General features: G+C 40.6%; 1 protein-coding gene and 1 long non-coding RNA gene across 3 annotated transcripts in view; one reads left to right on the plus strand and one right to left on the minus strand.

Annotated features, from left to right (window-relative positions):
• Window positions 1–207: 207 nt before the first annotated feature.
• Window positions 208–1,356, minus strand: LOC124514853 (uncharacterized). The gene is made up of 2 exons (XR_006962680.1): window positions 1,268–1,356; window positions 208–1,113 (listed from the first exon to the last, which is right to left on the minus strand). It is a non-coding gene; the product is annotated as an uncharacterized LOC124514853 (long non-coding RNA).
• The window catches only part of INO80D (INO80 complex subunit D), a 62,385-nt gene continuing 40,495 nt past the window's right edge, over window positions 1,098–22,987 (plus strand). Inside the window, exons 1-3 of one of the 2 annotated variants that reach the window (XM_047083170.1) lie at window positions 1,884–2,025; window positions 19,628–19,720; window positions 19,826–20,072. In XM_047083170.1, coding sequence (XP_046939126.1) covers window positions 19,855–20,072 — 218 coding nt within the window. In that variant the 5' untranslated portion in view covers window positions 1,884–2,025; window positions 19,628–19,720; window positions 19,826–19,854. Of the gene's footprint in view, window positions 1,171–1,883; window positions 2,026–19,627; window positions 19,721–19,825; window positions 20,073–22,987 lie in introns of those variants that run through there. The other variant, XM_047083171.1, reaches the window with a different exon arrangement.

Here is a 22,987-nt window from a genome sequence, read left to right on the forward strand (position 1 = left end):
ATTTCCTCAATAAGCAATTTTAAAGAAAATCTAAAGCTGTCTTTTCAAGTCTATTTCCAGTTTTACAGTAACCTTTCTTCATGGGTAGACCATAACAGAATGAGGATTATTCTCAGAAATGTGCTCAGTTATACTTAAATTGTATTTAACCTCTCAGTGATCTCTGCCTTTATTGGCACTGTGAAAAATAAACAGCTGGATCATGCCTTTCTGGACAGTCAGGTTTTATTTACATAGCTTTGAGACAAGGAGACAAAAGACATCCCTTAACAATTGTCTTTTGGCAATCTCAGTTTTGAGTGGAATATATAATACAAATTTTTATATAGAAAGCGACCTGCAAATATGCATGTAAAAACATATCCATAGACCAATATAAGATACAGTGGCTATGAAGTCTCTTGAAGTACAAATTTATAAACTGACCACCAGACACAGAACTTGGATCCGATCCGCAACGGAGAAGAATCGTTATTAGCCTGAAAAAAAAAAAAATTAAAATGCCACTGCCACCAACCTGGAAAAAAATCACATAGGAAACAGAAAACAATAATCACCGGAAAACCTGTGTCTTGTAAAGATTTCTTTCCATCAGAAGATGCAGAAACATTTTCCCCCGAGGTGCGAATGAAAACGTTTCTCAAGCACCCCCAGTTTCTTCCCTGCTTTCTCCCCCAGGCGCCAGTGTAGACGGCCGGTATGGACTTTTTTCCAGAGATGAGAAGTCGAAATTTGCACTTTATCGGGAGCGGGTGCACTTTTCCCCCCGGCCCCCCTTTCCTCTGCCTCCAAGATGGTAGGAAAGTTGTCGTTTCGGAGGGCAGAGGAGCGGCTCTCTGGTGTTATGTCCTCGCAGTGCCTGTAGTGGTGCTGTAGGAGGCTGCTGCCTCTTCTTGTGCAGCCCCGGCAGCCCTGCCTTCTTGGCTGGAGAGTATATTCAGGGATTTCCCCTTAATAATCACCGACCCTGGGAGCACTTTTTAGTTTCCAAAATAAAAATATGATCCTCACCCCTCTTGCTTGACAGGGAAAGGCTCTCGCCGGAGCCCAGGGGGGAGCAGTAGCAGCGGCAGCCGAGCTTCCTAGTCCATTGCCAGCGCCTCTCACTCTGATCTGTCAGCCCGGCCGAGGGAAAAGGGGGGAAGGAGAAAAAAAAAAAGCAGCTGAAAGGTAAGCAGAGGCGGCCCCAGGCCCGGCCCACATCCCCGGGCTCCCGTAGGGCGGCGGGCAGGGCCGCGCAGGCAGGGCGGGCGGCGAGCGCGCTTACGTGAGGCCGGGGATCCGCCGGCCCGCGTCAGGCCCCGGGCAGAGAATGAAAGGGTGAGAGGGGCTGGCGCCGGGGTGGCGGGGGCTGGGGGCCGCAGGACCTGGGGGCGCCCACGGGCGGCGGCGGCAGGCGGGCGGGGGGTCCAGCCGGGGCCCGAGCCGGCCGAGCGGCGCGGCCTGCGCGGGCCCGGGTGGGGGTGTGGGCCGGGGCGGGGGGTTGGGGGGGAGCCGGCTAGGCCTCGGGCCGGCGGGCCCCGCGGCGGCCGCGCCCTGCCCCGGCACCCCGGGCCTCCGCGCGCCCCTCCGGCTCCCCCGGGGCCTCCGGGCGGGACGGCGGCGCTGCGGGGCCCGATCGTGCGCCGGCCGGGAGGCTCCCCCGCGGGGCGGCAGGCCCGGGTTGCCGGGACAGGGGCGTCAGGGCCTAGGAGTGGGGAATGGGCACCCGCCCGGCCCTTCCCCCTGGTCTCTCGCCGACGCCCCCCCCCACCCTCGATTCCGGTAATAGTTGAATTTATTTATTCCCCTCTGCGCTCTGGGCGGCCAGGCCGGGGCGGGGCGGGCGGCCTGGCGGGCGTGGGGTGGGGTGGAGGGGCGGCGAGGAGTCAGGTGCAGCCGCGGCCCGGAAAGTTTCCTTTTAGGCCCGAATTGGGGGTTGCCCTCCTTTCGGGGAGCCCTGGTCCTAGCGCCCGCGACCCCCGAGGGCGTGGAGGAGAGCACTCGGCTATTTTGCAACTCTTTGCCAGTTCCTGTCCATTGAAGGTACTCCGCCCCTGCACCCCTCGCCCGCGCCCCACCCCACTCCCCGGCGAGCCCTTCCCGGGCTGCAAACTCCTGCCGATTCCCCAGGAGCCCCCAGGCTGGGGAGAGGGCCTTCTCTGCCCGTTTGGAAAAGTTTTCCAGGGAATTTTCTCAGCTTATTAGTTAGTGACTGGGCTTTTGGTGTGGGAAAGGAGGAGGTAAATTCAGGTGGTATTTCTCCTGGGCTGGCTCTCCTAATCGCCTTTTTAGCCTTTGCTCCAGAAACCGGGGGTGTTCATTTCAGATTAAGCACGCCCCCTCCTTTCCTCTCGGACTCCTCCGGGTCTCAAGCCCCCCCTTTCCTGGACGGTCCCCGCACAGGGAAAGACGAAGGGAGCGGTGAGGAGATTGTCATTAGCGGGGGTTGGATTTCTGGAGCAGCCCCCAGACGTGGGAGTTTCCTGTCCTATTTGGTCAGCGTCTGGTATATCGGACACACGAACGGAACCCGAGGGGGGAGACCCTGGTTGTCAGAACGCTTGGAAGCATTAAAAATTAGGAGGAGGGAGAGGAGGTGGGCAGGGCAGCTTCTGAAACCAGGTCTACAGTTTAAGGATGAGTGGCTTATTTATTGTGACAATAACTACTTGGATTGATGTGATATTATGTCCGACCCTAGACATCGAAAATTGGGGATTTTTAAGGAAACTTGTTATTGCCACAACTCAGAAGGGTCTGTGGAAGAGCCCTCAGGGAACTGAACGAAGCTGACACAGTGTGGTTTTGGTATTTTTTTTTCCCCCTATGTTTAAACGGGTTCAATTTTAGTTTTATTTTGGTGCCACGAGCTTTGCAAGTTGCAAAAACAAACAAACAAACAAACAAAAGTAAAAAACTTAAATTTCCAGATCTCGATTTCCTGGTTTTCAGGGATGGGATGTTTCCTGTGGCTACACTTAACCACCTTCTGGTTGTCGTCTAGTATGGAAGTGGAAATGTTAAATGTCCCCTGCCCCCACTACCAGCCCCTGGTGTGGGCAAAAGTTTGCAAGTTATTTTTCCTCTTTCGTTTTTTGTTCCCCCCCACCCCTTCTTTTTTTAGCGGACCCAGGCCATTATGTTGTGTGTCTGTGTGTGTGCCCTGCCCGGTATCAGGCTGTCGTTCATGGGCAGAGGTGTTCCACATTGTGACCACACAACCCCCCCCCCCCCCCAAATGTTACCTAGTGAGAAGCTGGCACTTGAGCAGAGCTATGGATCACCCATGACTTGGTCTGACTCCTGTCGGGCGTGGAAGTGAGACTCCTCCTATGATTCTTCTGTGTCTTTCTTTTCCTTTTGTCTGCCTAAAATAAAACTCCTGTTTCTCCACAATGATAGATATCCAGCCATTTAGCATTTTACTTAAGGAAAGCTTGATATTTGAGGCATGGATTTCATACAAAAATGCAAATTACGTTTAATGGTTGTTCAACTTTATCGATTAATTGAAATTGCTTATTGACTTGGACGTTTTCATGTACTTGTGTACTCAGAATTGTTACTTCTATTATAGCTTGCCCTTATTTTTAGAGCATGTTGGATGGAAGAAATCGTTCAGTGAGTCTCTTTTCCTAGAACATTTTAGGATTAAAAAAAAAAATCTTTGCCCCATAATTTGCTAGCTTTAAGGTATATTATCGACTTCACTTTCCCAAGCTTTCAAAAACTGTATGTACAAATCCCAGAGTTTTCTGCTTTTTCCCACCCTGTCCCAAACCTACAGAAATTTCCTAATCTAATTGTGTCATGGGCTACTTTATTCTTGAAGGAATGGAAGATTTGACACTTTTAAAAGTTGTATTTTATTTGAAACTAATAAGAGTTTCAGGGCAAATATTGAGTTAATTTTAGATTGCTAAGGTAATTAATATATGTTTCACTATTAAGTATTTAGTTTCAAAAGTAGATGTTTATTGTAACTTGTAAGTGAAATAATCGCATCTTATTTCTTCTGAAAGATTGTATAAGGAAATGTGTGTAGGCCCCCACCCCAGCTATTTTCCTCAGTAAATCATATTACTGCTATTTTAGAGAAATGAGATTGTAGTTTATATGGATTTTAAAATTTCAAAGTCAGAGCATTCAAACATGTCCTGTCAAAAAAAGTGCTGATCCATTCATTCTTACCACAGATGTTCCCTAAGGGTTAGCCACTCTCACCGTCCAGGTTTGGAACAGTAGTTCTGGGTAATGAGAGGTCATTTATATCTGAATACAGTTAGCAATAGTCTCAGACTTGTAACACCTCATTTCTCCCCCCACACACCTGGGAACTTGTAAACAATAGATGAATGGGTGAGTCTGGGCTGGAAGCAGCAAATTGTCCCCAAAGCAGATACTCTGCTGCTTTGACAATGGAGTCACATTTAAGTCCATTTAACTTATGCTAATACGACTCTGCTTTGCAAAACAAACAGCAATGGAATCTCCTTCCCACTCCATCAGGTACAGGTCTGTCCCAGGGTCCTCCCTGTGATGGCTAGTTTTAGACAATGCTTCTGGCTCTTTGAGACACTTTCAGAGATAACTAGTGACTAAAGCTTCAAGTTAAAACCTTAGGCCTCTGTTCTTTTTCACCTTGCACTTATTATGCCAGGCTACTTGGTTCTGATTCTTTCCCAGAATGTGATTTGTTTTTGAACGGCTTTTCGGTTAAATTTTAGTTGTCGTGTGGTATCCTGCAGTCAGGCACATTTCGACTGGGCTTTGGGTTCTGATCCCAGCTCTTCCACTGGGAGCATTACTTAATGTTTAGTTTCTTTATCTGTAAAACGGAAATAGAACATTTTTTGGCGTAAGGATTAGATGAGATGGCCTATGTGCTTGGCTCTTGGTAGGTGCTCATTAACTATTCTCCTAACCCACCTTAACCTTTTTTTTTTTAAACCATCTAAATACCATTTCTTCTATTTGTTTGCTTTTTTCTGACTACAAGTTATACTAGCTCATATTCACCCCACTCGGCCCTGTCTATCACACTCAGAGGTATAACCACTGTTAACATTTTTGGTTGTGTTTTCTCTCCTTGTGTGATTGGATGTGCACGCAGCTGAATCTTAGGATCTTGCATTTAAGTGTTGTGTAGTTTCATGTTGGTTAAGTGTTTGGGTTCTGACCTCAGAGCGGCCTGGAATCTCACGTGACTTGGACCAAATTTCATTAAGTCTCGGTTTCTTCATCTGTGAAAAGGGGTGATAATAATACCTTTATCATAGGGTTGCCGTGACAGTTAAATGAGGAGTTGTGCATAGTTTTTAAAATGGTGCCTGGTGCGTGACTTTTATATAATGTTTTCCTCTAAAGATTCTTCTTATTATGGATGTGTTTTCAATGTCAAGAAGCTCTTGGCTCCGTATGTATTACCAATACTAAGAATTTAATACTGATACTGTATTTGAGTACAGATAGAATATTATAATTGCCTTCATGTGGCAAATACCTTTTTGTGCCACTGAAAAGTTAGCAGGATTTTCATAGAAGTTTCAGCAGCTTGATGGTGGTATAGCCGTTGGATTCTGTGAGTTGGCAGATGTAAAGGACTGGTAAGTACTCCAGTGGGCATCGAAAGCGGGTTTACTTTACTTCCAGCTGCTCCCTTGAAAGCCTTGTAGTTATCTGCCTGCTTGTGTGTGTGTGGGGGGGGGGGGGTGGGCTGCAGAGCTTTGAGGAAGTCTGTGACTTTGGTGGGCTCACCTTAGGAGGGTAGGATGTTTACCTGGGGTGATGGTGGAAGTTGCCAGAACCAGTGCTGTTTCATTCATTTACCAGATTAGTTTCCTCTTGGTCACTGTGGCCTTGTAATACTGCGACACATTCTCTGCCCTTGAGGAGTTTTTAGTCTAGGGGTGGGGGGGGGGGGGAAAGGCTGACATTTACAACATTAAATGATAAGGGATAGATTAGCCTGGAGGAAGAGAACCTATTTATTCTGGCCTAGGGGTAAGCCTCAAAGAAAAGAAGGACTTTCCAGGGTTTCTAGACTTTTAGGGTTTCTGCCCTAAGCGAATGGGAGGAGTTAGAAAGGCATTTGGAGAGGTGGGACCTGCTAGTAGGAATAAATGCCTGAGGACAAAAGAGTATTCTGTGTTGCAAATTGTAGGAGTTGTAGGAATAGGAATAAATAGTGGGAGGGGGAGAGGTCAGCCTGGTCAGGTCCTTGGGAGTTTAAGTGATGGGCTCCAGAGTTTGGATTCCTTTTACATTCGTGAGCAGACCCTGAAGGGCTTTGGCCAAATAAATTATTTGCGTTTCAGAGGATCTGAGTTGTACAAAGATTGGAGAGAAGGAGAGCAAGACTGGAATAGACCAGAGAGGAAGCTGCTAAGAAGAGATGGAAGGTTTGAACTGAGGTGTTGGGAATGACAGTGGAGATGGAGACAAGTCAGTGGACAGGCTGGTCACAGAGGTAAAGTGGTCTGCATAGGTTGGCCAGATGTCGATTTGGGGATCGTGTCATGGAGATGACAGCTAAAGCTGTAGAAGCAGAAACATTTGGCTTAGTCTGGTTCTGAAGTCTTTTGGGGGGAATCTGATGGACTCTGGATTCTTCTCCAGAAGAATGCATTTAGGTGTGTTTACGATTTGTACATGTGTTTTCAAACTAAACTTGGGATCATAACCTGTAGTCTTGGGGTAGATGTAGAGTGGAAGATAAAACGAGGGGCTGTAGAAATGTTTTGTTTTATTCACTTTATGTAAAATTTGTGACTTTATCACTGCCATTTCATAGATGAGGAAACCGATTTATAAAGTAACTTGCTTGAGGTCACGCATCTCTATTTTAACAATTTAATGGGAAATCTGGCTTCTTGCCTTTTGAAAATGCTAAGATTTAGAAACCTTGGGTCTGCATTTGTCTCTTTTCTTCTTTTTTTTAATATCACAACAACTTGCTAGAACTGGTTTGAGTCAGCCACCTTTAGAGGAGCAAAGTCTGTCCCTGTCCCACCCTTGTGGCCCATTTAGGCGTTTCACCTTGCATCCATCCCTACAAAATAAGAATAAGAAAGTCTTGGGGAACATTGACATTTAAGTGTGGGAGCAAGAGAAAGGAATCCACGGAGCTGCCAGAAAGGAGAGCTTTTCAAGAAAGAGAAAGTGGTCAACAGTGTGAAACACTGCAGAGGTTAAGTAAGATAGGGATGGAAAAGTGTATGTGGAATTTAGCAACAAAGAGGCCATTAGTTTCAGGTTCTTAGAACAAAAGAACTTTGAGGACTATAGCTATAACTTAGTTTTTCTTCTGGTCCTGCAATATAGGGTTTCTGTCACAATGGAGTGTGACCGTGGCTTGCATAGGGACTCAGAAGCCTTTGTTGTAAAGGTTTATTAAGTGGAACTCATCAATGCTGCAGCCAAATCAAGCAATGCTCATTGAGTTGATGTTTCGCATCACGAGAATATAAGGATATAGTGACTCTATAGAACATAGAAAATATTTTTAACACTGGATTTTTAATGTAGATTATATGGTTTATTCTTAGTGGATTCTGTTACTCTAGCTCCAAGAAGGTGGGAGGCCCTGACTTAATGGAGAATTACACTGTACCATTCAGAAAACCACTAGCAGCTGGAGAGTGCATTTTAGCCCTGCAGATTCTAGATTAAAATGATAATACCAATAAACTACTTCTTACTGCTTCTAATAGTAGTTAAGATTAAGTGATTACTATGTGCTGGGTACCATGCTAAGTACCGTTCATGAAATACCTAATTTAATTCTCCTGAAGGACTCAGTGAGGTGCATACTATTATAGTCCTCTCTTTTACATAGGAGAAAACTGGAACCTAATAACTTGCCCAAGGTCACACACCTAGTACTTCGCAGAGCCAGATTGGAGCACCATCTCTGACATGCGCTAGAGCCCAGGAGTACTGACACCTGCCACAGAACTGTCCTTCCCTTTCTAATAAATCAGCCAAGGAATTCAACTAGCTTAAGGGCCATGTTAATTTAAACTCATAATGCAGACTCATTTGTACAGCAAAGTATTTGGCACATAATAGATGTTCAATAAGCATTTATTTGGTTTATTTTCAAGTATTTTAGTTTGAACTTTATGCTGAATATCGTTTATGTTTTGGGGTGATAGGCAATTTTTCTCACTGATCTTTCTCTTCAGATCACATCAGCGGGAAGATTTTCATTTCCGAGTCTTAATTTTACCGCTTTTCACATCGCTATGTGCGATGTTAGTTTTTTGTTTTTTTTTGTTTTTTTTGTTTTTTGTTTTTTTCTTTAATCAGTATACTTATCTGTTTAGTATCTCACTACCTTTTGGTGCTCCATGAATTTGAATGAAAACTTACTTCAGGGGTGCCTGGGTGGCTCAGTCGGTTGGGCGTCCGATCTCATAGCTTGTGAGTTCTCATAGCTTGTGAGTCATGATCTCATAGCTTGTGAGTTCGAGCCCCACTTCAGGCTCTGTGCTGACAGCTCAGAGCCTGGAGCCTGCTTCGGATCCTGTGTTTCCCTCTCTCTCTGCCCCTCCCCCACTCACTCTGTCTCTCAAAAGTGAATAAACATTAAAAGAAATGAAAAAAAAACAAACTTCAAAGAAAGCTTAAGGGGCATTTAGGTGACTCGGTTGGTTGAGTGTCTGACTCTTGATTTTGGCTCAGGTCCTGACCCCAGGGTCATGGGATCAGTTCAGGTCCCTCCTTAGGCTCCTTGCTGGGTGTGGAGCCTGCTTAAGATTTTCTCTCTCCCTCTGCCCCTCTCACCCACTCATGCACACGTGCTCTCTCTCTCTCTCAAAAAAAAAAAAAAAAAAAACCATCATAACAAAAATAATTTTAAAAAGCATAGCATGGGTAGAAAAGTTTTTTGAGCCTTGAAAGTATAGGACTCAGGGATAAGTAAATTTTTTTTTCATTGTATTAAATATGTTAAGAAAGCTAACATTCTGGGAATTAAAGTGCTCGATTTAAAAAAATTGTAAGGTATGTCGTAAGTCTAGGTTCCTAAAAGGGGCTAAACTATACAATTACAGAGAGCAATTAGGGGAATCTGCTGTGGCAGTGAAATGAACATGCTTCTGAAACATGAGACTCAAAAGAACAGTAATGACATGCAGAGTTTCCGCATGGATGTGGTACAGTGGCAGTCCCAAAGAGAATAATGTTCATATTTTGGTCAGATTGGTTTATGTGTTGCTGTGGAAAGACTGAAAGGGCCATAGGTTGCTTTGTTAAAGGCTTGTCTTTTCTCCCTGCTTAATATCTTCTTCCGCTGTATTTGAGAGAAGAAACTATGGGAAGGAAGTGTTTTCTTTTCCAGTTAAACTCAGCATTATAATATAATACCGAGGAAGGTTGTTTGTATGTTTTTTAAGATTTTATACCTAACCATTATTTTCCACTCTTGAATTCCAGTATGTGGATATGTTTGCTGTTTGCTGTGGAAATACTAATTCTGTGAGACTATTCTCAGTAATGATTACATTTGCCTTTTAGTAATAAATAACGGCATATATTCTGCTCTCTAGTGTTCAGTTGCTTGCATTGTGTTCTTTAAGGGAGCACAGATCCACTTACAGTCCAAACAAGTTATTTCCACAGCAGAAGATAATATCTACTATCGCTGTCAATAAATTGAGTGTGGTTGGGATTTTTTTATCTTTTTCAAGTGATACTGATCATGTGTTAAAAAATAGAGTTTAGGTATAGTTTTTCTTCTTCATGGATTAGACAGTAATAATTTGATTAAGACCATGTGGACTTTATACGTTTCCTCTCTTTATGTCTTACAACAAATGTTAAGGAGTGAAGGCTATGTGAACTTCACCTTTGGAGTTAGGGGTAAATAACGTCAGTTGTAGGAGGCTACATGTAAAAAATGAAAAAAAAATAGGTTTCTTTTTTTTCTGAGATCTACTTTAGTGCTTTTGTTATGATTTCTTCTTTAATTAAAAACCCATTAATGTAGAGAAGACCAGATGAAGAGTTGTGTCCAGTTTATAGACAAAGTAATTTTGATATTAAATAGTAATTCATTTAGAAGGAAGCTAGATTTCAAAGCACAGGGCCATTCTCCTCCAACATTCTTTCCTTTTATGGTATATAAAGTGAGTCTGAATACATTAGGGAATTGGAAATATTAAGTATGAAGATTAAATTGAGCATTTAAAAGAGGGATTTGAAAATGGCGAAGTGTTGATTGTTCAAAACATAGAATGATATAGAGTTGGTTTTTAGTGGAACTTTAAAATATTAAAAATCAAAGAAATGGGAAGAAAAATTGATCACAGGTAGATAGAAAAAAATTAAGGTTAAATAGAAGTTGTTTCTAAGATGTTGAAATTAAACACCATTCTGTAATGTCTTAGAGGTCCTTGGCAAGAGCTTTGGCACCTTGTGGCAAATACTGAAGAGGGCAGGTGGGTAGACAGTGAATTCTTTGAGTTAGAAAGAATCTGAATATGGGGTGCATGGGTGGCTCCGTTGGTTAAGTGTTGGCCTCTTGATTTTGCCTCGAGTTCTCTCCTGGTAGTGAGATGGAGCCCTTGTGGGGCTCTGGGCCTAGTGTGGAGCCTGCTTAGGGTGCTCACCACCACGCTGCCCCTCCCCTGCTCGTGGGCAAGCTCTCTTTCTCTCAAAAAAAAAAAAAAAAAAAAAAAGAAAAGAAAAAAAAAGGCTGAATTGGCAGATTTGAAGGCATTCTTACTTATATTATTTTAAAATGTTTTTTTGGGTTTTTTTGGTTTTTGTTTCTTTTTATTTTAGAGAGAGCATGCATGTGCATGGGGGAGGGGCAGAAGGAGAGAGAGAATCTCAAGCAGGCCTCACGCTCAGCACAGAGCCCTTTGCAGGGGAGCCAGAAGTGGGGCTGGATCCCATGACCCTGGTATCACGACCTGAGCCTAAATCTAGTGTTGGACGCTCTCAAGTGTCTTACCCTCAACCAACTGAGCCACCCAGGTATCCCAGAATAGTGTTAGACTTACAGAAAAATTACAAGGTCACTTTTTTCTTACTTTATTTATTATTATTATTTTTTAAATGTTTATCTATTTTTGAGAGAGAGAGCGCAAGCAAGGGAAGGGCAGAGAAAGAGGGAGACGCAGAATTGGAAGCAGGCTCCAGGCTCTGAGCTGTAGGCACAGAGCCCGATGCGGGGCTCAAACCCACGAGCTGTGACATCGTGACCTGAGCTGAAGTTGGACACTTAACCGACTGAGCCACCCAGGCGCCCCCTTTCTTACTTATTTTTTAAACATTATTTGCTGAATAGACATTGGGTGCCACTTTATATGATATCTATTTGATGTTACTTCATAAAAACTTTAAAGTTTCTGAATTTTTTTTAAGGTTTATTTTTGAGAGAGAGAGAGAGAGAGAGAGAGAGAGAGAGAGACAGCTAGCACAAGTGGGGGAGGGGCAGAGAGAGAGGGAGACAGAATCTGAAGCAGGCTCCAGGCTCTAAGCTGTCAGCACAGAGCCCAACATGGGGCTCGAACTCCTAGACTGTGAGATCATGACCTGAGCAAAAGTTGGACTTTTAACCAACTGAGCCACCCAGGCACCCCTAAAGTTTCTAAATTATACTAACTTTCTCTTGGTATATGACTGTGGCTATTAGAAATTACTGTACAGACTGTCCGAAGTGCCAGTTTAGTGATTTTAAATTATTTAATGATCCCTGGGTGAATTGTAACCTCTGTTTTAGGTAGACCACCTGGAATTAAGAATTACTGTCACAGAAGCTATTTATGTAAGCGGCACCTATTTATTGAGCACCTGTTAACTTCTGGGCACTGTGCTAGGCCCTGGGATATGATGATGAACAGAAAATGGTTTGTCCATCTGGGAACTTATTTTTTAGGAGAGAAGACAGCAGAATAGGCAGTTACAGTGGAATGTGATGATCACTGAAACAGGGAAATGCACGGAATACCTCAGAGGAGCATGTACCTAACCCAGCCTTTGGGAATCTGTAGGTGGCCATGACTAAGCTGGCTTCTGAAGGATTGGACTAGGTCTGGCCCCAAGTGGGAGCACGAACAGGGAAGATGTCCACTGCTCTAGACAGAGGGAGCAGCTTCTTAGATTTGATGAGACTAGAGGAGCCTGGGCCGCTCAGCTGTCATGAGGGCCTCCAATTGTACACTTCCTTTTGAATGCATCTTGTCTCATAGGCGATATCATCTAAAGGCAAAAATTATGTCTTTTTTCTAAATTTAGGTTTTTATCTTAATTCCATTTAGTTAACACAGTGTTATATTAGTTAAAAATTGTGTCTTTTACTATTTTCCACAGCTTCTGAGAAAATGATGAACTTTTCACAAGTGATTAGTAAATACTTGCCATTAAAGCTAGAGTCATGTGGATTTCACATAGTGAAATGAATTGAATCAACTTTAGTAACTATTTATTTTCAAATAAATAAATACAGTTTATTTATTTTGAGAGAGAGACACAGAGAGAGAGAGAGAGAGAGGGAAAGAGAGAAAATCCCAAGCAGGCTCTGCACTGAGAGTGCAGAACCCAATCAATGCAGGGCTCGAACTCCCGAACCATGAAATAATGACCTGAGCCAAGGTTGGATACTTAACTGACTGAGCCACCCAGGCGCCCCAAGTTTATTAACTTTTTAAATAGCATATTGATTCTTTAAAATAAAAAATAATTGATTACAGAAGCAATGGATTTCTTACAAAAAATTGGGTAATACATTTGTTTTATGATTTTGGTTTTATTTTGATATATTTTACCATACAGAATTTTAAAATATAAAGAGTACTGACATCTTTGTTCTCTTCAAACCAACTAGAAGTAACAAGGAGCGTGAGAAACAAAAGCAACTCATTCTTTGGTAACTAACAAAACCTTATAACCAGAATAAGTGAATGAGTGCTGGTAAGTGCAGTGAAAATTGAGTCAAGGTAAGAGCATGCCGGGAGAGCGTGAACTCAGGCAAAGTGAGGATGCAGCTTTCTCCCAAATAGCTGACACACCTTGGGAGCAAAACCAATAACCTGCATATGTGGAATGGCAGAGTTGGTATGTACATTGGGCTCCCTGAATGGCCAGAGGGAGGGCTGAATTACGGACTGCAGTGATAACTGTGTTTGCGAGAAGTTTAGAGTAGAGGAGAAACTGGAAGCACGTATCTTTACAGCTGCTGATCTTGGTCCACTGAAGAGAAATGAAGCCTGCATTATCATCCCCTGAAAATCTATGGCCTTTGGGCCTCTGTGAGTTGGGGAGACAAGTTCAGCATTGAGTCAAGCTTCAAGGGAAGAGTGTTGGTGATAATCATTTCCAGAAAGAGCCCAGCAAGTGAAAATTATGAACATAGTTCCCTATGGTGACAGGTGGTGTGTGGAGTTGGGGGTGAGTTGGGGGTGAGATGGCTTCTCTGAAGCAGGAGATTAAAGAGGAGACAAAGCTCAAGAAATCAATGATAAGACAACGGGAAGAGGTAAGAGTGAGCTGATAGAACAGGTTACAAAAGAAAAAATATATACGTAGTTATTATACAAATGAAGGTCACTTTCAAAGCATCAGATACACTCTTGTTGGGAATAATGGAGGTAAGCTTGAGAGATTTGAGCAATCCAAATGGAAAAAGTAAAAGGGAGTGATAGATACGGAGCACGGTAAATCTAACATACCAATAATTGATAACCCCTGAAGAATAGAATCATTGAAGCAGAAAGAACTTACCAAGACATTAAGGAAGAGTTTCCCTAATAAAAGACTTGAAATTCTAGAATGGTTTCTAATCTTTAAATGTAAAGACTTATTATTAAGTCAAAATGGAAAAAAAAAATACACAAGGTCACTAGACAAAAAAAATATGACCCAGGAATTTTATGTCCAGGTAAGCTATCGTGTAAGTATAATATCGATTGACACATATTTCCGAACAGAAAAAGCACAGCGTAGTTCTCCTAAGTCAGCCCTGCAGAAGCGGGGCAAGGCTGGAGAAGGGAGGTGACTGTATTATAAACTACTGAATTAATAGATGAATTGAACACTAAGTTAAAAGGATTAGTGATTAGCATTAAATAAATGTAAGTGTAAATATTATAATGTTATAAACTATGGCAGTACAGAAATATAAGGGAAAAATTGGAGATTGGGTAGTTACAAAATGAAAATAGAGAAGAATACGGTATATAATTCATATAACATGCAAAATATGTGTTAATCAGCTGTTTAATGTTATTAGTAAGACTTCCAGTCAACAGTAGGCTACTAGTAGTTAAGTTTTTGGGAAGTCAAAAGTTATATATAGATTTTTGACTATGTAGGGTGTTGGTGCACTTAACTCTCACATTATTCAGAGGGTCAATCATATACCAATTTCTTTTCTTAGTGTGGAGTGAAGAGATGTTATCCAAAGGACACAGACTATAAATCTTCCAGGAAAACAGACTATATAGTGAAATTTTTAATAAAAAATTAAAAGCTAAAAGCAACACAAAAAAAAATAAAATTAGGACAAACTATTTGTCATGTAAATAAATATAAAATTATAAATTAGATACTACTCATTTATTAGAAGAAAATGACAGATTGGGACAAAAAAGTTATATCCATTAAGAGATGCATCTGAAAAGGGACCAGCAAATAATATTTTAGAGATTGATTGATTTAGTGAGTTTTTTAAGTGTCATGACCATACGATCTCTTTTGTAACTACTCAGCTCTATTACGATGTGAAGGCAGCCATAGACAGCATGTAAAATGAATGAACAGGACATTGTTCCAGTAAAACTATTTACAGAAACAGGTAGTGGGCCAAATTTGTCCTTTAAGCCAGTTTGCTGACCCATGATCTAAAACTGTGCTTTAGAAAACTTAAAAGTAAAAGGTAATAGCATGATATACGGAATAGCAAACAGCACACCATGGAAACAACGAATACTTTTTCAAGCATACCCTATTACAGCCCAGAGAAAATATCAGTCAAATCCAAAAAGCAGAGATATATCCATATTCTCCTTATTCTTATAGAACTAAAGCGAAGGAAAGCATAAAACTCTGCCAGCTGAGACAATTAAACAACTCTTGGGCTAAAGGAAAAATTGAAAAATCAAATCCGTATCAACTAGTAATACCAATCATCAGAATTCTATGTGTTCTTACGGAATATGGCTAAAGTCGTACTCAGCGGAAAATTCATAGATATAAGTAAATTACTAAAGAAAAGAATGATAGAGGAGAAGAATTCATCCCAAGAAGTTACAAAATAATAATAATAAAATGGAAAGAAAGCAGAAAGGAGGTATTAGCAAATATAAAAGCAGAAATTGATGGATTTAGAAAACATACTTGGAGGTATTAATAAATCTAAGAGATTTGAACCTTTCTTTTAAGATGTTGGTAACAGTTTTAAACAGATAAACCCCCATTGAGCCTAATCATGAGCAAAGGGAGAAAGCACGAGTCACCTGTGTATGAACAGACGCAGAGTCAGAGAATGCATCACGGATATTTAGGAAATTAAATGTAAGTGGTCCTATTGCTAAATTGCGTGCAGGTAAGTATGAAAAAACCTGATCTACACAAAAAAGCACGAGGCCCAGGCATCCTTCTAAGAAACATAACTGCAGTGCTTTTTAACTTGTTCTAGTACATAGGAAAAGAGATTTGCTAAGTTATTTTTTGAAATATTATTTTGATACCAAATTCTGAAAAAGCACACAAAAACTAAACACTAGACCAGTCTCAAATTACAAAAATCCTAAAAATTAGCAAGTGTGATTTAGTGACGCATTAAAAGAATAATACATGATGACCAAGTTACCTTCATCCCAGGATGAAGTATCAGGAAATCAGGAAATACTAAATACATCACTAATGGGAAATACTAAGTGCCGTGTTTTTAAAAGTATAAAAGAGAAAAATGATTTTCTCTTGAGAAGCTGAAAAAGAATTTGGTAAAATTAACTATCAGTTCTGAGTTTATTTTAAAAAAGAAACAATTCTTTATTTGTTTTTTAATGTTTATTTTTGAGAGACAGACAGAGCATGAGCAGGGGAGGGGCAGAGGAAGGAGGAGACACAGAATCCGAAGCAGGCTCCAGGCTCTGAGCTGTCAGCACAGAGCCCAATGCAGGGCTCATCATGACCTTAGCACAAGTCGGACACTCAACCGACTGAGCCACCCAGGTGCCCCTAAACAACTCTTAATAGGAATTACTTGATACTTCTTAACATGATAGGAAATATGTCTTATAAAAAGTTTGCATTATTCCTACTGTTGACGGTAAGCAATTCTCATTTAACGGGAGTTACAGTTGTTGCCATTATTATTAGCATCATTCCAGCAGTTCTAGCCAATTCAAATAGAGAAAAAAAGATGTATAAAAATTGGAAAGAAAGGGAAATCATCAATCTACACAGATGTGATTGTTAACCTAGAATATGTCTTAAAAGTGAAGGTGGTCCATCATATCCCTCCATCCCTGCCCTCAGTCTTGTTCTGTTACTTATTAAAATTTTTTTTTAATGTTTATTTATTTTTGAGAGAGACAGAGACAGCATGCGAGTGGGTTAGGGGCAGAGAGAGAGGGAGACACAGAATCTGAAGCAGGCTCCAGGCTCTGAGCTGTCAGCACAGAGCCCAACACGGGGCTCAAACTCACAAGCTGTGAGATCATGACCTGAGCTGAAGTTGGACGCTCAACCGACTGAGCCACCCAGGTGTCCTTTCTTTCTATTATTTATAAAATATTCTCATGCAGCTAGATACATTGGCTGCTTTTTCACAATGGCAATCAAATTAGTTCTATAAATTACTTGTTTCACTTATATCCAGTGTATTTTCCCCCTGAAGTTCACAGAGGTTTACTTGAACTAATTTATGAAATATTTATGTTGACCAGGTGGATGAGCAAGCCAAAGAGAGAGTATAAAAATGAAACAGCATGAGTTTGCTTTGAAATATTTCCTGTCCTGAACATCTAGACCTTTAGGACAGTTAAATTAAAATTTTTAATACAACTTTTCCTTGTATCCTAATAAAGTGAAAAGGGAAAGTTCTTATTTAAAAAAATTTTTTTTAAGTTTTTATTTTATTTATTTTTGAGAGAGAGCAGGGGAAGGACAGTGAATTTCAAGCAGGCTCTGCACTGTCAGTGCAGTGCTTCACGTGGGGCTTGAACTCCCGAAGAGTGAGATCAGGACTTGAACCGAAACCAAGAGCCAGACATTTAACGGATTGAGCCACCCAGGCACCTCTTGACATTTTTTTAAGGTTTATTTATTTATTTTGAGAGAGAGCCAGCATGAGTGGGGGAGGGGTAGAGAGAGGGGGTGAGAGAATCCTAAGCAGGCTCCCCACTGTCGGTACAGAGGCCTATGTGGGGGCTCCAGCACACAATCCAGGAGACACATGACCTGAGCTGAAAGCAAGGGTTGGTCCCTAAACTGACTGAGCCACCCAGGCTCCCCAAAGCATTGGCATTTTTAAATTTTATTTTATTTTTTATTTTTTAAAATTTACATCCAGATTAGCATATAGTGCAACAATGATTTCAGGAGTAGATTTCTTAGTGCCCCTTCCCCATTTAGCCCATCCCCCTCCCATGACCCCTCCAGTAACCCTCAGTTTGTTCTCTGTATTTATGAGTCTCTTCTGTTTTGTCCCCTTCCCTGTTTTTATTTTTGTTTCCCTTCCCTTAGGTTCATCTGTTTTGTCTCTTAAAGTCCTCATATGAGTGAAGTCATATTTGTCTTTGACTAATTTCACTTAGCGTAATACCCTCCAGTTCCATCCACGTAGTTGCAAATGGCAAGATTTCATTCTTTTTGATTGCCGAGTAATAGTCCATTGTGTATATATACTACGTCTTCTTTATTCATTCATCCATTGTTGGCCATTTGGGCTCTTTCCATACTTTGGCTATTGTTGATAGTGCTGCTATAAACATGGGGGTGCATGTGTCCCTTCGAAACAGCACACCTGTATCCCGTGGATAAATGCCTAGTAGTGCAACTGCTGGGTCGTAGGGTAGTTCTATTTTTAGTTTTTTGAGGAACCTCCATACTGTTTTCCAGAGTGGCTGCACCAGCTGGCATTCCCACCAACAATGCAAAAGAGATCTTTCTCCGCATCCTTGCCAACGTCTGTCGTTGCCTGAGTTGTTAATGTTGCCATTTTGACAGGTGTAAGGTGGTATCTCATTGTGGTTTTGATTTGTAGTTCCCTGATGATGAGTGATGCTGAGCATTTTTTCATGTGTCGGTTGGCCATCTGGATGTCTTCTTGGGAGAGCATTGACATTTTTTTTGTTTTGTTTTGTTTTGTTTTAAGTTTGTTTATTTTGAGAGAAAGAGCCAGTGGGGGAGGGGCAGGGAGAGAGGGAGAGAATTCCAAGCAGGCTTGAACTCACAACCTATGAGATCATGACCTGAGCCGGAGTTGGAAGCTTAACCAACTGAGCCACACAGGCGCCCCAGCATTGACATTTTTTAGTAACTCCTATTTGTTCAGTGCTTGATACTTGGTGGGTTGTGTGCTCTGTTATCTACTTGATCCTTAGAGCAACGTGATGGTAACATAGCTACTACTATTAACCCCTATTTTGCATATGAGAAAACTGAGCGTTTATTATTTGTTCAAGGTAACACCGAAAGTAGCAGATTTTGGCAAACCTGTCTTCTGAGTCCTTTAAGTATTTATGTATCTTGTCATTTATTGGTGTAAGGAATTTCCTATTCAGTTTTGTAAAGAAGAGAGTATTTCTTGAGTTTTTCTGTAGCTAGGATCCAAGCTATTTCATCAGCCATCTGGGTGACTTTTGGATTCTGGAGAAAGTGTTAGACCACATCAGCCCACATACAGTCCTGACTTGACAAATCAGTTGATTCAGTTTCATTGTAGACTATATGGAGTTACAATATGTAAATGTTCCTGTTGGACATTTTGTGTGTAGAGAGGTAGTGGGCATTATGTGATTTCTAACTTGCATTTTGTTACTAAACCTCCAGAATCTTAGAAGTCATGATTCTTAGACTATTTAGCGTAGTTGGGAGCAGCGTTTATGGATAGCAGTGCACTGAATGGTAGCAGTGTATTGGGTGAAGAGCCTTTGGGCTCAAGAAGTTTATAGTTTGGGTGGGATAAATGTGGAAAATATTACAGGCAAAATGACTTTTAAAATAGGGATTGCCTCCTTTTTTTTTGTATTTCATAGGAACATTTGTTGCAAATTGCCAAATATTTTGCCAACATATCAAAAAATGTTGAATTTCTGAGGGAAGTTTTAGGTCTGTAGGTTCATTCTGGTATTGTGAAAAGATCTGGGCTCTGAAAACAGATGCAACAATCAGCCACCAGTAATGAAATAAAAAAGACCTGCCACCTTATGACATCTGTTTATGACATTTGTAACTTTGAGGTACTTACAACACTTAACCAGAGTAAAAGTTATTTAGTTCAATTTGGAGGGATAAGGTAACTTGATATTTTATCATGTCTCTTATTATTTGAATTTAATGTCGGGATGATGGATTACAATGAAGAATCCATCCCATTAGGAAGGGTGATATCCTAGAATTTCACTTCCCAGGTGAGCAAGCTTTTCATGTTCCTATTTGTTAACTAGGCCTTTTGATATTTTTGTAGACAATCTGCTTCATCTTGATTCTGCAGCATTCCAAACTGTGGTATCCTTGGGGTTCTCTTAACATTGCTATGGTGCAGAAGATTTAAAATCAGGTATGACTGTGGGGCCAGAAGTCCCTCAGTGAAATTCTCAACTTAAATCTGCCTTATACTCTCTGATTTATCATTTGGGTTTCTTTTTTTGTGGTGGTCTTTTAGCTGATGTTCACAAGGAATAGAGTCACGTGATGTATGAAGGGAAACATATACACTTCTCTGAGGTTGACAATAAGCCCTTGTGCTCATATAGCCCCAAACTGTGCAAGCAGCGGCGACTCAACGGCTACGCTTTCTGTATCAGACACGTTCTGGAGGACAAGACTGCCCCCTTCAAGCAATGTGAATATGTGGCCAAATATAACAGCCAACGCTGCACCAACCCAATCCCCAAATCAGAGGATCGTAGGTAAGAGCTAATAGTGGGAATCCATCTTTGATTTAATTCATAGGCTTGGAATTTTTCTTGTCATTTTTTTTCTTAATGTGGTGAATTTAAACATTGAGTTCCAGGGGTAATCTAAGTAAACCTTGGAATGCTTCTAAAGATGAGAGATGGCAGTTTTTAAAAAATGGGGTAGTAAACTTGGGGAATTATTTGAAAAGTATGTTTGAGTGTTTTTATTGATGCAATAGACTTTAAAAGAATTTTTCCCTCAGTTGTTGCTTGTGTTTGGTTTGCAGTCCTACAAAGTAAGTCCTGATTTTGATAGAAATCTGCTTAAACAACAGAAATTATAGGAACTACTTAGGTGTTGTAATTAACAATAATAATTTTGGAATTTTAAAATCTGTGCTTGAAAGGTAGCAAAGGGTATGTACTTCTTGAAAATTATTCAAAAGAATGATTACTTGAATTAGATTTATTTTCTATCAGACTTCTAAGCAGTGTTTGGCATTGTTTTATAATGTTGCCTCTTTTGGTTAAAAGAGTTCCATATAAAGTATGTTTACTATAATTGAAAAATGATATTTTCATTAGTATGAGTAGGCTTTATCACTAGGATTGTGAATTTTTACTTGGCTGAATTAAACATGGAGGTGTTTTTAGAGGAGTCTTATGATGGTTATTCATCATTCATATTCTTAGGAAAATTCACACTATTTCCCATATAATCTCTTTTTTTTCCTCTTATAGCCTCTTTTTCATGTTTCTTTTTCTTCACTTCTCCAGAAACCATGTGGATCATTGCAGGATGTCACAGGGAGATAACACGATTATTTTCCCAAAAGTTTCAAATACTTGTTATCTTTAGGTAGAAAATGTGAACTTTTTACTTCTATCTTTAAAATATGTATGTATGTGTATATATATGTGTATATATATATATATATATATACACACACACACGTGTATGTATATATATATATATACATATATATATACACACATATATATACATATATATACACACACACACATATATACACATATATATATATATATCCTTATTCCTATACATAAGCAATTGTCACCTGCATACATTGGTTGAAAAGAAACCATGTATTTTATATGTCATGGTGAACAATTTTTACACTTTCAGGATGAAATAGATAATTTGTGTTGATAGACCTCTCACCAAAATGAGTATAGCACCATGTGGTGATTTGGGAATACTCTCTGAGAATTTCTAATGAGCACTTAAAGCTTCACATTACAATACCTGAAAATTTGAAGCAGCTGCTCAGGGAGACAAGGAATAAAATTTTAATCTCAGATGAGAAAGGGACCACTGTTCCTGGCTAACCATATGGGTCCAGTTGGTTTTAGCAGACTTAACATGCCCATTTCTTCTTACCCCTGCCCTTTTTTAACTTGAAGAATTGATGAACTTGGATTAATTTACTTCAGGCTCCACTATAAACACATCTATAATTTTTGTCTTTTTTTTTTTTTTTAGTTTATTTATTTATTTAAGTAATCTCTATATCTAATGTGGGGCTTGAACTCACAACCCCGAGATCAAGAGTCACATGCTCTTCTGACTGAGCCAGATAGGCACCCCTGTAGTTTTGTCAGCTTATCACAGTTGCAGTTGTCCACTGTGGCTTTTTTCCTCTCCTTCATTTCAGCAGAAGCAAGTAGGTAAAGAAATTTCTACTAGCTAGCAGTAAGAAGTAAAGCAAGAGTAGCTCTGAATTTCTCCAAGATGTTAATTCTCTCAATCCTAGGTCTTCACCTTGATATTTGAAGTAATTTCCTCTTTTTAGAACAAGAAGGAATTTTGCTATGTCAAAAGAAGCAATACTTAAGTACTTACTAAATTGCATATATTTTTTCAAAATTGGTTCAAACCAATGCAAATGTGATCAATATTTTTATTATTTGTAGCATTTGGAATAGATTAGAGTAGACATTAGCTAGCAGGAGGTAATATTTTTCTTATTACCTCAAATCCAGGTTGAGGGGCACCTGGGTGGCTCAGTCGGTTAAGTGTCAGACTTTGGCTGAGGTCATGATCTCATTCGGGAGTTTGAGCCCCGCCTTGGGCTCTCTCCTGTCAGCCCAGAGCCCACTTCTGATCCTCTGTCTCCCTCTCTGCCTCTCTCCAGCTCATGCGCACTCACTCTTTCAAAATAAATAAATAAACTTAAAAAAAAAAAAAAATCCAGGTGGAATTCATATAAGGTCTAAACATGTATATAAATATTGATAGTTACAACTACACTCTATGATATGATATAGTGTAGAAAAGATTGAGATTCTTTTGAAAATAAGCTTTCATTAGTTTTTTATTTTTATTTTTATTTATTTATTTTTTAACGTTTTATTTATTTTTGAGACAGGGAGAGACAGAGCATGAACAGGGGAGGGTCAGAGAGAGGGAGACACAGAATCCGAAACAGGCCCCAGGCTCCGAGCTGTCAGCACAGAGCCCGACGCGGGGCTCAAACTCACGGACCGCGAGATCATGACCCGAGCCAAAGTCGGCCGCTCAACCGACTGAGCCACCCAGGCGCCCCAGTTTTTTATTTTTTTAAATTCAAGTTAGTTAACAAACAGTGTGGTATTGGTTTCAGGAGTAGAACCCAGTGATTCATCACTTCCATAGGGCACCCAGTGCTCATCCCAACAAAGCTTTCATTATTGTTAATGCAGTTCTTCTTTGGACACTTAGGAATTTGAGGTGGTTTCATGTATTATTTTAGAAAACAAATTCCTGAGGCCTTCCCTCCCCCTTGAGGACTCTTAGTTGATAAAATGATCTGACTGGTAGTCAGCTAAAGGAAGGTTCTCAATATCTGGTGCCCAACTTATCTGGTATGTATTATAAATGCTAACTTATGGGATTCTACCTTTTTGAAGTAGAATAATGTTATGTT

Source organism: Lynx rufus, unplaced genomic scaffold (assembly GCF_022079265.1).
Source record: "Lynx rufus isolate CCGP_SWC_20201006 ecotype Redwood Valley unplaced genomic scaffold, mLynRuf1.p SCAF_2, whole genome shotgun sequence".
Lineage (NCBI taxonomy): Eukaryota > Metazoa > Chordata > Mammalia > Carnivora > Felidae > Lynx > Lynx rufus.